Here is a 12,562-nt window from a genome sequence, read left to right on the forward strand (position 1 = left end):
ATTCAAAGTTCTTGTGTTGGTTTGCTTGTCTGTTTTTATCTCAGAAACTCTTCACACTTTTAAAAATTATTGAAGACCCCATAGAGCTTCTGTTCACACAGGTTATATCTATTGATATTTACCATTTTAAAAACTTATTTTAAAAATGCAATAATAAATGCATCATATGATAACTGACACACTTTTATTGAAAAAAATTCAAAAACAAAATTAAGAAAGACAAGAATGGCCTTGTTTCATATTTTGCAAATTTTTGTAATTTCAGGTTTAATAAAAGACAGCTGGACTTTCATGTTTGCTTCTGTATTCAATCTGCTGCCATATCACACATCATGTAGCTTCTGGGAAACTCTACATTTATGAGAGAATTAGAGTGAAAAAGGCAAATACTGTGTCAGGATAATGAAAATATTTTGATCTTGTAGACCACTGGAAAGGATCTCAGGAACCCTGTAGGTCTCTGGACCACAATTTGGTTCAAACCAACCATGCCATCTTAAAGTGATTGCACATAAAATAGGTTAGTTTCAATGTTTGGCTTTAATGCTTTTATATTTAAGAACTATTGTATTAAACCCCCACTATCTTATACATTGGTACAATTTTTATTCTTTTGAATGGACCTTTATCAAGACATTATGATTAATGAAATCATGCTAACAACCAGTGGTCCACTCACTCACAGGACCTCTGACTGCAATTCTATCTACCCTTGCAAGTGTCTTATCCAAACTGCCAAACTGTCTATGCTTTTTCCAGAGAAGCCTGTTACTTATCAATAACTGTTTCCTTACTTATAGTGTGTTTAGTGTGCCTATCTTCCAGAAAGTCAGGGAAAGTTTGGTAGTTAGGTCATATTCTGGTGTTCTCATCAGGAGCAAAGGAACTGGGGTATAGATACTCCAACACCAGTCGAGCATTGCTTAAAGGCTGTCTAACCAGGAAGATGTAACTTCCTAGGCACTTCTGACTCTCACTGCACATAGTCAAACAGGCTCCCACAATCAGAAGGCACTCCACCAAGAATAAGAGTGGGGTGCTGGTAGAAGGACATTTGGCAAGCACCCTGGGAGTGCTAACACCTGCTCTAACAACAAATAGATAGAAATCAACTTAAATTGTTGACACTATTTACTTTAGGTTATTTCAGTGACTCAATTAGTATAATTGTTTAATAAAATTCCTAGCCCCAAATAAGTCCTACTCTCAGTTTAAGAGAAAAAGACTGTTTTCACATTTACAGCTTCCTCATCTTGCTGCAGGTTTGCAATACACCTTTGGCTGAGAAATACATTTTTGTAAATTCCCTGAAGTTTTTTTTAGTGGTTTAAATAATGAGTATTATCTATATATCTTTGTTAATCCACAATAAGAATCCAGTTATTCTCAGGATTTTTCCTTGTGTCTCAATGGGACTCAACCATTAACAGCTTCAGGATCTTTATTTTGGGGGGCAATCAGTTGGAGTAGGAACACCATCTATGTTTTAGATGTAATCATCTAAAATTTACAACATGTTTTAGATACAGTCATCTAAAACTTACAGCTGATATCAGCTATATAACCTCTATGATCTCTTCTAAGCCATAATAGTCTTTCAATAACAGGATCTTTTGAAAGCAAGTATTAAGGTAAGACCTAAGAGATACACATTTGCATGAATTTAGATTTACAATTGGTATATTTTTCTGGCTTAGTTTATGGAACCAAATGGTTTGAATTAATATTTGATTTCTTTGGGTCAAAAGTAATGTGCTCTGAGATCTATGCACCTACCCCCAAAGCCTCTCTTTTAAGATGTCCAACTTCTATTTAATTAGAAGACTTCCCAATTTCTTTGTACCTTATCAGAAGGTATGAAGAAACTGAAAAGTCAAAATAATTAATAAGATTGTTTCTTTTCCTGTTTAACATACAAGCAGCCCAAATGATACATAGAAGATTAAAAATAGGAGAACCTAAGTCCTCCAGAGGCTGTTTAGTGATGTAATTTAGAAACAGTGTGGATGATATTCAGTTTTAAAAAGTTCTGTATTCACGTAGTAGTTTTCTGTTGTTGCTAACAAATGAACAAAAAACTTAGGGGCATTAAAAAAAAACACAAATTGACTATCTTACAGTTTTGTAGGTCAGAAGTACTACACAGATCCCACTGGGCTAAAATCATGATGTCAAGAGGGCTGAGATCCTTTACAGAAACCTTAGGGGAGAATCTAATTCTTAGGAAGGAATTAGGGAGCTTAGGGGAGAATCAGCTTCCAGAGGCTGCCCATATTCCTCCATTTTCAAGGCCAGCAATAGTGGGCCAAGTTCTTTTTTTTACTTATTCACGAGAAACACACAGAGCAAAGCAGAGACATAGGCAGAGGGAAAAGCAGGGTCCCTGCAAGGACCCTGATAGGGGACTCAATCCCAGGACCCCAGGATCAGGACCTGAACCAAAGGCAAACGCTCAACCACTACACCACCCCCCAGGCAACCTTCTCTTATTGTATTGCTCTGATCTCTTCTCCTGCCCTTGCTTCCACGTTTTTTAAAAGATTTTATTTATTTATTTGAGAGAGAGAGACAGGGAGAGAGAACCCGCACAGACGGGGGCCGGGGGGGGTGCGCAGAGGGAGAAGCATATTCCCCCCTGAGAAGGAAGACCAGTGTAGGGCTCCATCCCAGGATCCTGGGATCAGAACCTGAGCACAAGGCAGACATTTAACTAACTGAGCTACCGAAGGCACCCTACTCACTTCAACTTCTAAGGACCCTTGTGATTATATGGGGCCCTCCTAGATAATCCAGAATAATTTCCCTGCTTTATGGTCAGTTTATCAGCAAACTTAATTCCAAATATATCCTTAATTCTTTTTTGCCACAGAATCTAACATAGTAACAGATAATGGGGAATAAACAGAGATATTTGGGAGAGGGAACATTATTCTGTCTCCCACAAACAGTTATTTACTTATTTAACAAATAATTATTAGTGGTCTTCTGTGATCGGCATTGGTTAGACGGTTGAAACATCAACAGCAAGATGCAATCCTTGCATTGTAAGAATTTATAGGATAATTGTTTAAGGGTAAAGGGAAAGATAAACATCAAAGTCCTTTCCTAAAAAAATCTATAATCTAATGGGATGAATGTACCTTTGAAATATATAAAGTCTAAAAAAAGATCATAAGCATACCAAGTTCCTATGAAGGATTTTTTTTCTGTACTGAAAAATAACTAAAACAATAATAAATGAATTAATTCATCATTCACAGGCTTAAAGAGGTAAGAAATCAGAGGAAACAGTTATAAGATAAACAAATGATGGCTGGTTTAGAGCTTGCCTAATGAGTGTTTTCATTTACATTCCTCTTAAAATATTTTCTTAAATTTTGCAGACTATTCATTCTAAAAATTAGATCATAAATAATGAGTTATGTGCATGGTAGGCTTCTTAGTGGTTACTGGAACAGAGTGGCAAGCATTTGATTCAGGATACCATCCATTTATCCAAAATTTGGTTAAAACGCTTTTTTAAAATCAATTCTATTAAATGAGATTCTAGATTTAGAAATGCACTTAATTATTCAGCGCTTGGTTTCTATGGCTTGTGTCTTAATTGGCCTTAGGCCACTCAACCCTTTTTGCTGGCTAATAGAACTCATTTGGACAGACACTAAATGGCTTAACTACTCATTAGTGGTGCTGACAGAAGGCAAAGCCCAACATCATATTAGAAATAAAATTAAGGTTTTATAATTTATTTTGTAAGTTTTTACTGTGAAATCTTCAATGCAGAAATTTTTGAAGACCTGAATGGACTATTTTAGATAGATGGAGATGATTTGTGATTTTGGAGATGGTTAGAAAATCTCTTCATCCTTCCTCCCTATTCCACACAATTACAATTGCTTTTAAAAAATCAGATTCTGGAGCCAAGTGGCAACTTCAGACAAATTCTCTATTACTCATTGGTGTTTATACATAATTATAGGAAATACATGGCCATTAAAGCATACTGACCATATATATCATACTGATTAAATGCTATAGATTTTCTAAATATAGTAGAAATTATGAGCCATTGTAGTACTTCTTGTAGGTAGGGGAAAAGCAACATTATGCCAAAGGGATAAAAACACAGAATAAGAGCTTTTTTTCTTCTATTTATTTTCAGGATATTCACTTTCTTTATTGTGAAGATGAGCAAAAAGAAAAAGGAAGCAAAAGGATAGCATGGTAACAGTGCTTAACTAGATTCAGTGGCAGAAAGTTCCAACCAAGGCCTAATTTCAATATAAGTTAGGCAGGACCACTTGCTATGTCAGAACACAGAATTCCTCATTGCACTGTCCAAAAATGAGTTCTTTATTTTTTTTAAAGATTTTATTTATTTTATTTATTTATTCATGACAGACACACAGAGAGAGGGAGAGAAAGAGAGAGGCAGAGACACAGGCAGGGGAAGAAGCAGGCTCCACGCAGGGAGCCCGAGGTGGGACCAGATCCCAAGACCCCAGGGAGCCCGAGGTGGGACCAGATCCCAAGATCCCCCACCAGGGCTGCCCCAAAAATGAGTTCTTTAGACAAATGACATTTAGAGTGCCAGGATAACACCTTGCAAAGCAGTCTTGGAGGGAAAAAAAAAAGCTTGTCAAAACAAAAAACAAACAAACAAAAAAACCAAGAATCCTTCTCAAAGTAAATTTTCTTTTCTTGTGAATATTTAGCGTTCTCTCTGTTTATTTAGCTATATACATGTGTTTCAGATAATCTTTGCTAACAATTAAGAAAAGATTTGAAGATTTTACCTCAATGTTTTCCTCCAAGTTTCTTGATGCACAGTTGTGTATTAACCATATACCCTCAGGAAGTTCATTAAAACAAATACAAGCACAAAGTTAATTCAATTCATGGGAGTACACATCGACTCCAAAGAACATCTACTAAGAATCTACACTGGAGCAATAGCTCTTGAAGCAGCAAAAATGGAAAAACAAAAACAACAGAAACAAACCCTGGCTTAGAAAACTCAAAATCAAATAAAAAAATTACTTCAGCACTGCCTACCTTTCCCATCTGCTCCTGTGAAGATTAGAACTTCAGAGAAAACCAACGGGATGTCTAAGATTAAGTAAGAAAATCTCCAATTTTGCTGAAAACTTCCAACATTCTAATCTGAAGTCTCCAATTGTCTAGCTAAAGATCATCTCCATTTCTCTTAGGCCAACTACAGCCATTCACACATTGGGCCTCCTTATCAATGTCCACCACTTCACATTAATCTGGGATCAAAACCTCACAAGTCCCTTTCTCTGTGGTCAGAATTTTCTCTATTTGCATCCCACCTTCACTTTGCTGTCATTATGACTACTTTCTAGTTTTCCATTCCCTCCCGAAATTCAACAACCATCCACCTCTTTATGTCATCAGTTGTTCTAAGTCAGTCATGTCTCTGGCAGCATTTTTGTCCTTATCTTCTTCCACATTTCTCTTGCTAAATTAACTCTGACTACCATGTGTCTACTATCACTAATATTCCTCTTCATCATCCCAAATATGTGGTTCATAAGGGCTGCTGCTAAAAAAAGTTTACAAAAACAATACATTTGCACTAATATTCCTCTTCATCATCCCAAATATGTGGTTCATAAGGGCTGCTGCTAAAAAAAGTTTACAAAAACAATACATTTGGTCTGTGAAATTCACTTTGCCATTTTAGCTGGGTCTACTTTCCTTTATGGACAGAAGCTTTAAATCAAAACATAGTTTCCCATCACAATTCCGGGAACACCTACCTTAATTTGAGTTTCCTCAAATCAGAGCTTGGGACAAGGTAGTTTAATTGGGAAGCAGGTATTACAGAAAGGGAAAACAAAGGCAGGAAGAAGGAAAAACCAATAAAAGGTGCCTCACTCAGCTTTTTTTTTTACCACTGTAGACAATCCCTTACGGAATCTTGTAGAATGTGACACAGAATTGTCTCTCCAAAGAATGAGAGGATCAATTTTATCCATTGACTTCAATATTCCGTGAATTGAGGATTGTCCCAAGAAGTGATAACTCTCCCAATGTTTGCAGAAAACCTATGCTGGGTTAAGTGAACTTTTATAGATTTTGCCCTGAGGTAGAAAAGTCAAGAGACTCAGTATATGCTTGATATGGATGCTTCCAGGGTGAACAGAGGCTGCCAACTTTATCTGTAGCTGTAATCAGGCAGGAAGAGGGGATGTAGCATGGGGCACATAACCCATTCCAATCATTTCTAACCTCCTAATCTTCCAAAGATTTGGAAGCCCTGTACCTACTCTATCAGGCTTCTCATTTTCCAGATTTAGAAATGTAATCATCTATCTCCTTTCTCCCCAATCTAATCAGTAACCAACTCATACTTTCACAGTATCAAATATGGCTCCATTGGAAGGTTGAGAAATGACTGACCTAGTCCACATTCATAGAATTCTTATAGATTCTAAGACTCTATTGACTATGAAATTGCCAGGCTCTTCTGTGAGGTTCACTAATAATATTCCAACAGTGTTTCAACATGAAATAACTATGTATTTGATACCTAGAAATAATCAAGAAAGCACCCCTAACATTAAAAATGAGAGCACTTTTTTCACAGAAAGTGCTCCTAGATATTACAAAAATCCTCTTATGAATGAGAAATCAACACTGACACTCAGTTGGGGATCATAGTGTTTACAGAGTTTCTTATGCACATGATGTTTTAGTTTTCCCAAAGATGAAAACCTCAGAGTTAGGCAATGCTTCAACCAAATAAAACCATAAGAACATATATTTGCTAATATTTTTATACTTGTTGCCTTTTGCTCAACTACTACATTTGTTATATTTGTGGACTTAATAGACTGGTTTCACCAAGGAAACCCTGATTGTGAGAGATTGCAACATTTTCTACTGATAAAAATGTGTATACTATTGACAAATATTCATAATTTTGTACCATGTCATTAATTGAATATAAATTTCATTTAAGAACATTGTGATATTTTACTCTGTGAAAACTTTTAAATTTAAACAAACAACATTTCTTTTCATGTTGTTTAAAGAATTATCAGACTTTACATATTTTTCCTCACATACCCCCATGAGATATATATCCACAATCATGTACTTTTTTTTTACATAAACACACAATAGACAGACTGTATGTCAAAGCATCAATAAGGCACACAATTTTATTTTATTTTATTTATTAGGAAAATATGGTTCCTCTGTCACTCACTTAGTCGTCTAAATTTCTGTTGATCACAGATTTTTTAAAATGAAAAGCTTTTCAACATGTGGTGAGCTATTACTCTACCTTACTCTACTTCTAGAAGTTCAACTGGGATTAGATATAATTATCTAAAGAGTAAGAAAATTTTTAAAAAGAGTAAGAAAATCATCCTAAGAGTGGGTTATTCCATTTTCTTCTGGAAAGACTGCTCCACTAATAGGAACACATGTTTACAGGCCAAAGTCTAGTTTGAGAGCAAAATCTGATTTATTTTTCTACAAACTAGCCTGCATGTTTCATTCATCAATACATGTCCTTATATGTGGAAGCCTTTTCCACATGGTGCATCATTCTGCTCCGGGGGCTCTTTGGAAGTGAACCTTTCAAGTTCATGCCCTACAGATCCCTGAAGTGTCTAGGAACTTACCCTTTGCTTTTGCCAGAGGTTTGAAAATGAAACGCTTTGGGGCTGCACAATGTTGCTGTGCAATTCATTATGGGACAAAGAAATGTCTGGGGTTAGGCAGGCAAGCAACTAATGATCCTTCATTTTGTCCAGAAAACATCAAGATCGATATGTAGGACATGCAACATTTATGGAACACTGTGTTTTCTTTTCCCTCTAGGGGAGGAAGAAAATACTAGATGATAGCTTTCTGCAGATGGCTACATGATTGACGCTGGCCTCTCTTCCCCACCTGCTAGTAGCAACATAGCTGCCTGATCCTGTACACATATACCAGAATTCAAATAACTTGATTTTTTAGCATGTATATTTAGCTTCATTGATCCAGGTAACCAAAATCTGGGGACAACGTTATAATTCAAAGTGAGCAGAACTAGTTCTGGAGGCTCTAATACACATTAATGACCCATGATGTATTCATTAAAATTAGATTTTTATGAACAAAAGGAGGAGCCCAGAGAGAGAAAGTGTGAACCAAAAGAAGATATCTACGAAATGTCCTTCCAACTCACATAATCTGTCAGCAGGAATCAAAACTAAATACCACATGAATCATATTTAGTGAAAAAATTGTTGTTAGAATGACAAATCAAAATGGAAGTGGCAACAGAAATGTGGTCAATGTTACATGTCTTTGCAAATACCTTAAATCACAATGTTTTTAAAATTTGAAATTCAGAGCAATGCTGAAGTTTTGGGTTGAATTGGATTTTCTTCTTATTCTTGTATAGAAATAGCACTGTAGGGGATTTGGAAACTAGATGATCATCTCAGGAAAATAATTAACTTTGCATCTCCTTTATGAAGGACAGAAACCAAAATCGCACTGTATCTACCCAGTGACACGTACACAGTTCCCCCACATCATCCCTAAACGGAGAAGTAAAGAAGGCAAATGTGGTACCAATTGTTCTCTACTTGTTTAGCGTAGGATAAAAGCAGGGGTCTAGTATAAGAAGGTGACTGACTTAACATGCAATCTTTTCTACAGCTATCTCCTGGTGTGAGAATCTCAGGTCATTACTGGAACTGTGGTGCATCAATTACACGACCTTATGGCATTGCATTGAAATAATCAGTGAGTTTCCTAAAACCACAAACTTTTGAAGTCAAAGATGCCAAAACTTGATAATGCAGAACATTGAGATTTTTATAAGTTTTTGAATTCTATATTAGTTGTAGGTGGGTCTAAAGCTACAGTAAGATTGAAAAGGCTAGGAATTTCGTCATTTCTTTTGAAAATATCCAAGGAATCCCTTTCAATTTGATATCAGGGCCTTTAATAACATCCCACTTGAAGCCTTCAAGTTAAAATAAAAAATTGGATTAAGATATGAGTTTTTGAAAATAACATTTCAATTATCTACAACAAACAAGCAGTGAGGACCAATAAAGGCAAACAGCATGTAGTCATATTTGATTATTCATATTCTGACCATGAATGAACCCAATGAGGGCCTTTTACTACTGGACCTACCAAAATACCCTCATTTTGCATTATATCCTATTTTATTCCATATCAAACTTAAATACTAAAGATGAAATATCTTCTGTTAATATTTGAAACTTTTATTAACCTCTGACTTTCAATGCATAAATAAGCAAATTTAAGTAATGATGATCAAAATTGTATATTTAATTCTATTACATTAGTGCAAATCTCAGAAGCATAACTTATATCGCTTAAGAATTTTATAACTGAGCATAATTATTTTACCTCTTGTGTTCCCACGAGACAAAAGTGAGTAAGAAACTCATAACCAAGTTCTTGCTATTCCCAATGTTTCCATTGGGTGTAGCTATGATATTAGACAGGTTGATATCACAGCCTGTGTATTCAGGAAGGATGCCTAGACATTTGGGGATTTGTAGTGACTTTCTTTGTCTTTAGCATTAAATTGTATTAGTCAGCTATGTTCTATGGGGAAAACCAAATAATACAATTGCAAATCAATCAAGTCAAGAAGGATTTCAATGTCTTTTCCGAAAATGAAGAAAGCTAAGAAAACAAAAAACAAAAAAACAAAAACAAAAAAAAAACCTGAGATGTATTAAAACTTGAACCAATAATAATTTCTACATAATTTTCTCATTCTTATTTTTTTTATAGAGCCATCTAATTCACACCTAGTTTGAATGCCTTCTATACAGATAGCCATCTGTTGGATAAAATGGGATAAATAAGGGGAGAATTCTCTAACAATGCAACCCCTCTATTCAATGATAGGACTGAGTGAAGTGTCTTAAAGTGTCTTTTATGCTAAAAGAAAAGAAAAAGTATTTCTCCTAAAATGCAAGGGCAGCTTACATGCTGAGATGAAAACTGCTAACTCTTCTCTTAACAACACCATATGTCTCCAATTGGATCATAATGTAGTTGGTTCTCAAGGGAATGTTACGCATGGAAGCTAACCAAATCGAGGCACAGGCGTCATTGTGTGTGCACTCTGATTAACCAGAAGATGCTACTTTGGATTTTGCAGATCATCTAAGTGAGTGTCTGAAGGACCTTTCTCCTTTCCTGATACCTTCCCCAAATAAACCGAGTCGAGTCCTACCTAAAAGGACCCTGACCCCTCCACATTATTATTTCTCTTTTTGTTCAGATTTCCTCTTTTATGTAGCCTCAGTACATTTTAAGGAACTGAAATATGCAACCCCTGAACTCTCTAACCATGTGTTTTAAATAGCAGACACATTACACAGCAAACACTATAGGAGCCCAGCTTAAAAAAATCAAAAGGAAAATATTATAAGACTTAAGAAGTCAGATTTTTCCCCTGAGAATCACCAAAAATGAAAGAGCAACCAATAAACCAATATGCCTTAGTCAGATATTTCTTTATCCCCTCATTTTAAGTCTTCCTTTTTAGCACTTCATTCAATCTCTAATATTTGTGTGTATGCATAAGATATATTTTAAATTTATTCACTTAATATTAAATACTTGCTGTATGCACTACCACCAAATTAACAGCAAGTTAAAGCATTGCTAGCTTAAGCCCCAAATGCATGTGATTTATTCAATTCTTTATGGTGAATGTTATTTTTAGTAGCATAAACTTTTATCATCTTATGATATCTATGAAAGCTTAAGGATTTTGCGTTGGGAAATGTGAAATGTCCTGGGACAGTCAAGATTGGTGCTCCTCAAATTATCTCTGATGAGTGGACAGTTTAAAAAAATCAATATGTCAGTAACTGATATATTTTTTAAAAATATGGAATTATGCCTTCAGATTTCATAGCAATGTCAAGTTTCTAAATGCAAAAACAAAAATTCTAAATCCTTACTCTCACTTCCTATACCCTTTTTTTGTGATGGACTGGTAAAAAATGTTTGGAAATTGGCATCAATTAGTGTACTTCACTGTGACTTATCACTGTTTAGATATAGTATATAAAGGCAGAAATCAAGATACCAACATTAATGACAGGAGTCAGGACTTCCTTCACTTGAAGTACATTTTAAACTATTTGCAATGTATTTCTTCCAATTCACTTCAAGCAATCAGCACCAGAGATTCAAAAGAAAGGCCAAAGAAGGATCATAAAGAAACCTTTGGTAGTTTTGAGAGAGATGAGTTGCTGTATACTGTTAAAAAACACACAATTATAAAAGCAACTTTTTCATTCCCAGTGACCAACCAAGGGCTTTATCATATACTTGTTCTAATAATAGCAATAAGCCTAGACACAAATGAACAAATGAATAATTGCTTAATGGTATCTCTTACCTGGGATGCCTGGTGGTGTTTTCAGATATTTTCCATTAAAATGTTGAATTACCACTTCACATTTTTCAGTAGACTCCATTCTGAAAAACGAGGTAAACAAGGGATCATATATTTTAACAAAGTTGTACATATTTGCAAAAAGTAAATAAAAAGGAAAAGGGAAATGGGAAAGCCATGGAAAAGCTTAGGTTGAGCATTCTACGAGAATTATCAAAGATTGCCGTGACCACCATGATTAGAACATCACAAACTCACCATTGCTAAGAGTATTATTTATTGCATTGAAAGTTGCCTATGTGGATGGCCCTGTGCTGATTCCTCTCCCAGAAGTATACTGAGGCATTATCTTTTTTAATCCACAAAACAATGTCTGGCAATTGAAGGTGATCTATAAATATTTGTTGAATGTCTGAATTAGCAAACCTGAAATGGAGGTCTTTTTGCTCTTCACATCCAGGACTCTGAGGCTTACGTAGACAAACGACCTTGGCAATAAGTGGCAGAGTTGAGATTTTAACTAAGGCTTGTCTAACACCAAAGCCGAACTGTAACCAGTAAGCTATTGTGCTAAGGGACTCCACAAAACACGCTGAGGAGATGTGGTGTATTTCCACCACTTGCAGTCTAAAGCCATGATTAGTACAATAATGTTATCATCAGCATCTTGACACTTTTATTGAAAACCCACTGGGTGGAGGCACAAAAGAGAATTATTTGAGGTCTCAAATGTGAGGGAAAAACATAAACCTCAAGTCCTGAACTTTCTTAACTTTGAGTTTTGGAAATCCTCTATTTTTTTCATACTAGGAATCCATATTCCTAAACTAGGTTTCTTGGGCCAGATTTTGGCATCTCACTTGCAAGCTAATGAATCAACATTTTGAACTATACCATCATAATGCCACTATTGGCAGTGTTGCCTTATCCTAAGTAGACCAGAATTGGCAACATTTTCTAAATAATTAACTATAGCAGGGCTTTATTATTTTATAACATTGGATGGGGAAGATAAAAATTAAAGGGCTGATTCTGATTAAAAGAAATTAAATGCCCCAAACAGTACACCAGAGGCAAATACAAATTTAAAAAACAGCTCACACGCATATGAAAGAATGTGTATGAAATGTG

The 12,562-nt window shown here is 35.5% G+C and overlaps 1 protein-coding gene across 21 annotated transcripts in view; it reads right to left on the reverse strand.

Annotated features, from left to right (window-relative positions):
- Positions 1–12,562, reverse strand: part of RBMS3 (RNA binding motif single stranded interacting protein 3) — a 1,287,947-nt gene that overhangs the window by 232,224 nt on the left and 1,043,161 nt on the right. For all 21 annotated transcript variants that reach the window (XM_025461062.3, XM_035705246.2, XM_049099705.1 and 18 more), the window contains one exon: positions 11,435–11,514. In XM_025461062.3, coding sequence (XP_025316847.1) covers positions 11,435–11,514 — 80 coding nt within the window. The remainder of the gene's footprint in view (positions 1–11,434; positions 11,515–12,562) is intronic.

The sequence above is a fragment of the Canis lupus genome, chromosome 23 (genome assembly GCF_003254725.2).
Source record: "Canis lupus dingo isolate Sandy chromosome 23, ASM325472v2, whole genome shotgun sequence".
NCBI lineage: Eukaryota > Metazoa > Chordata > Mammalia > Carnivora > Canidae > Canis > Canis lupus.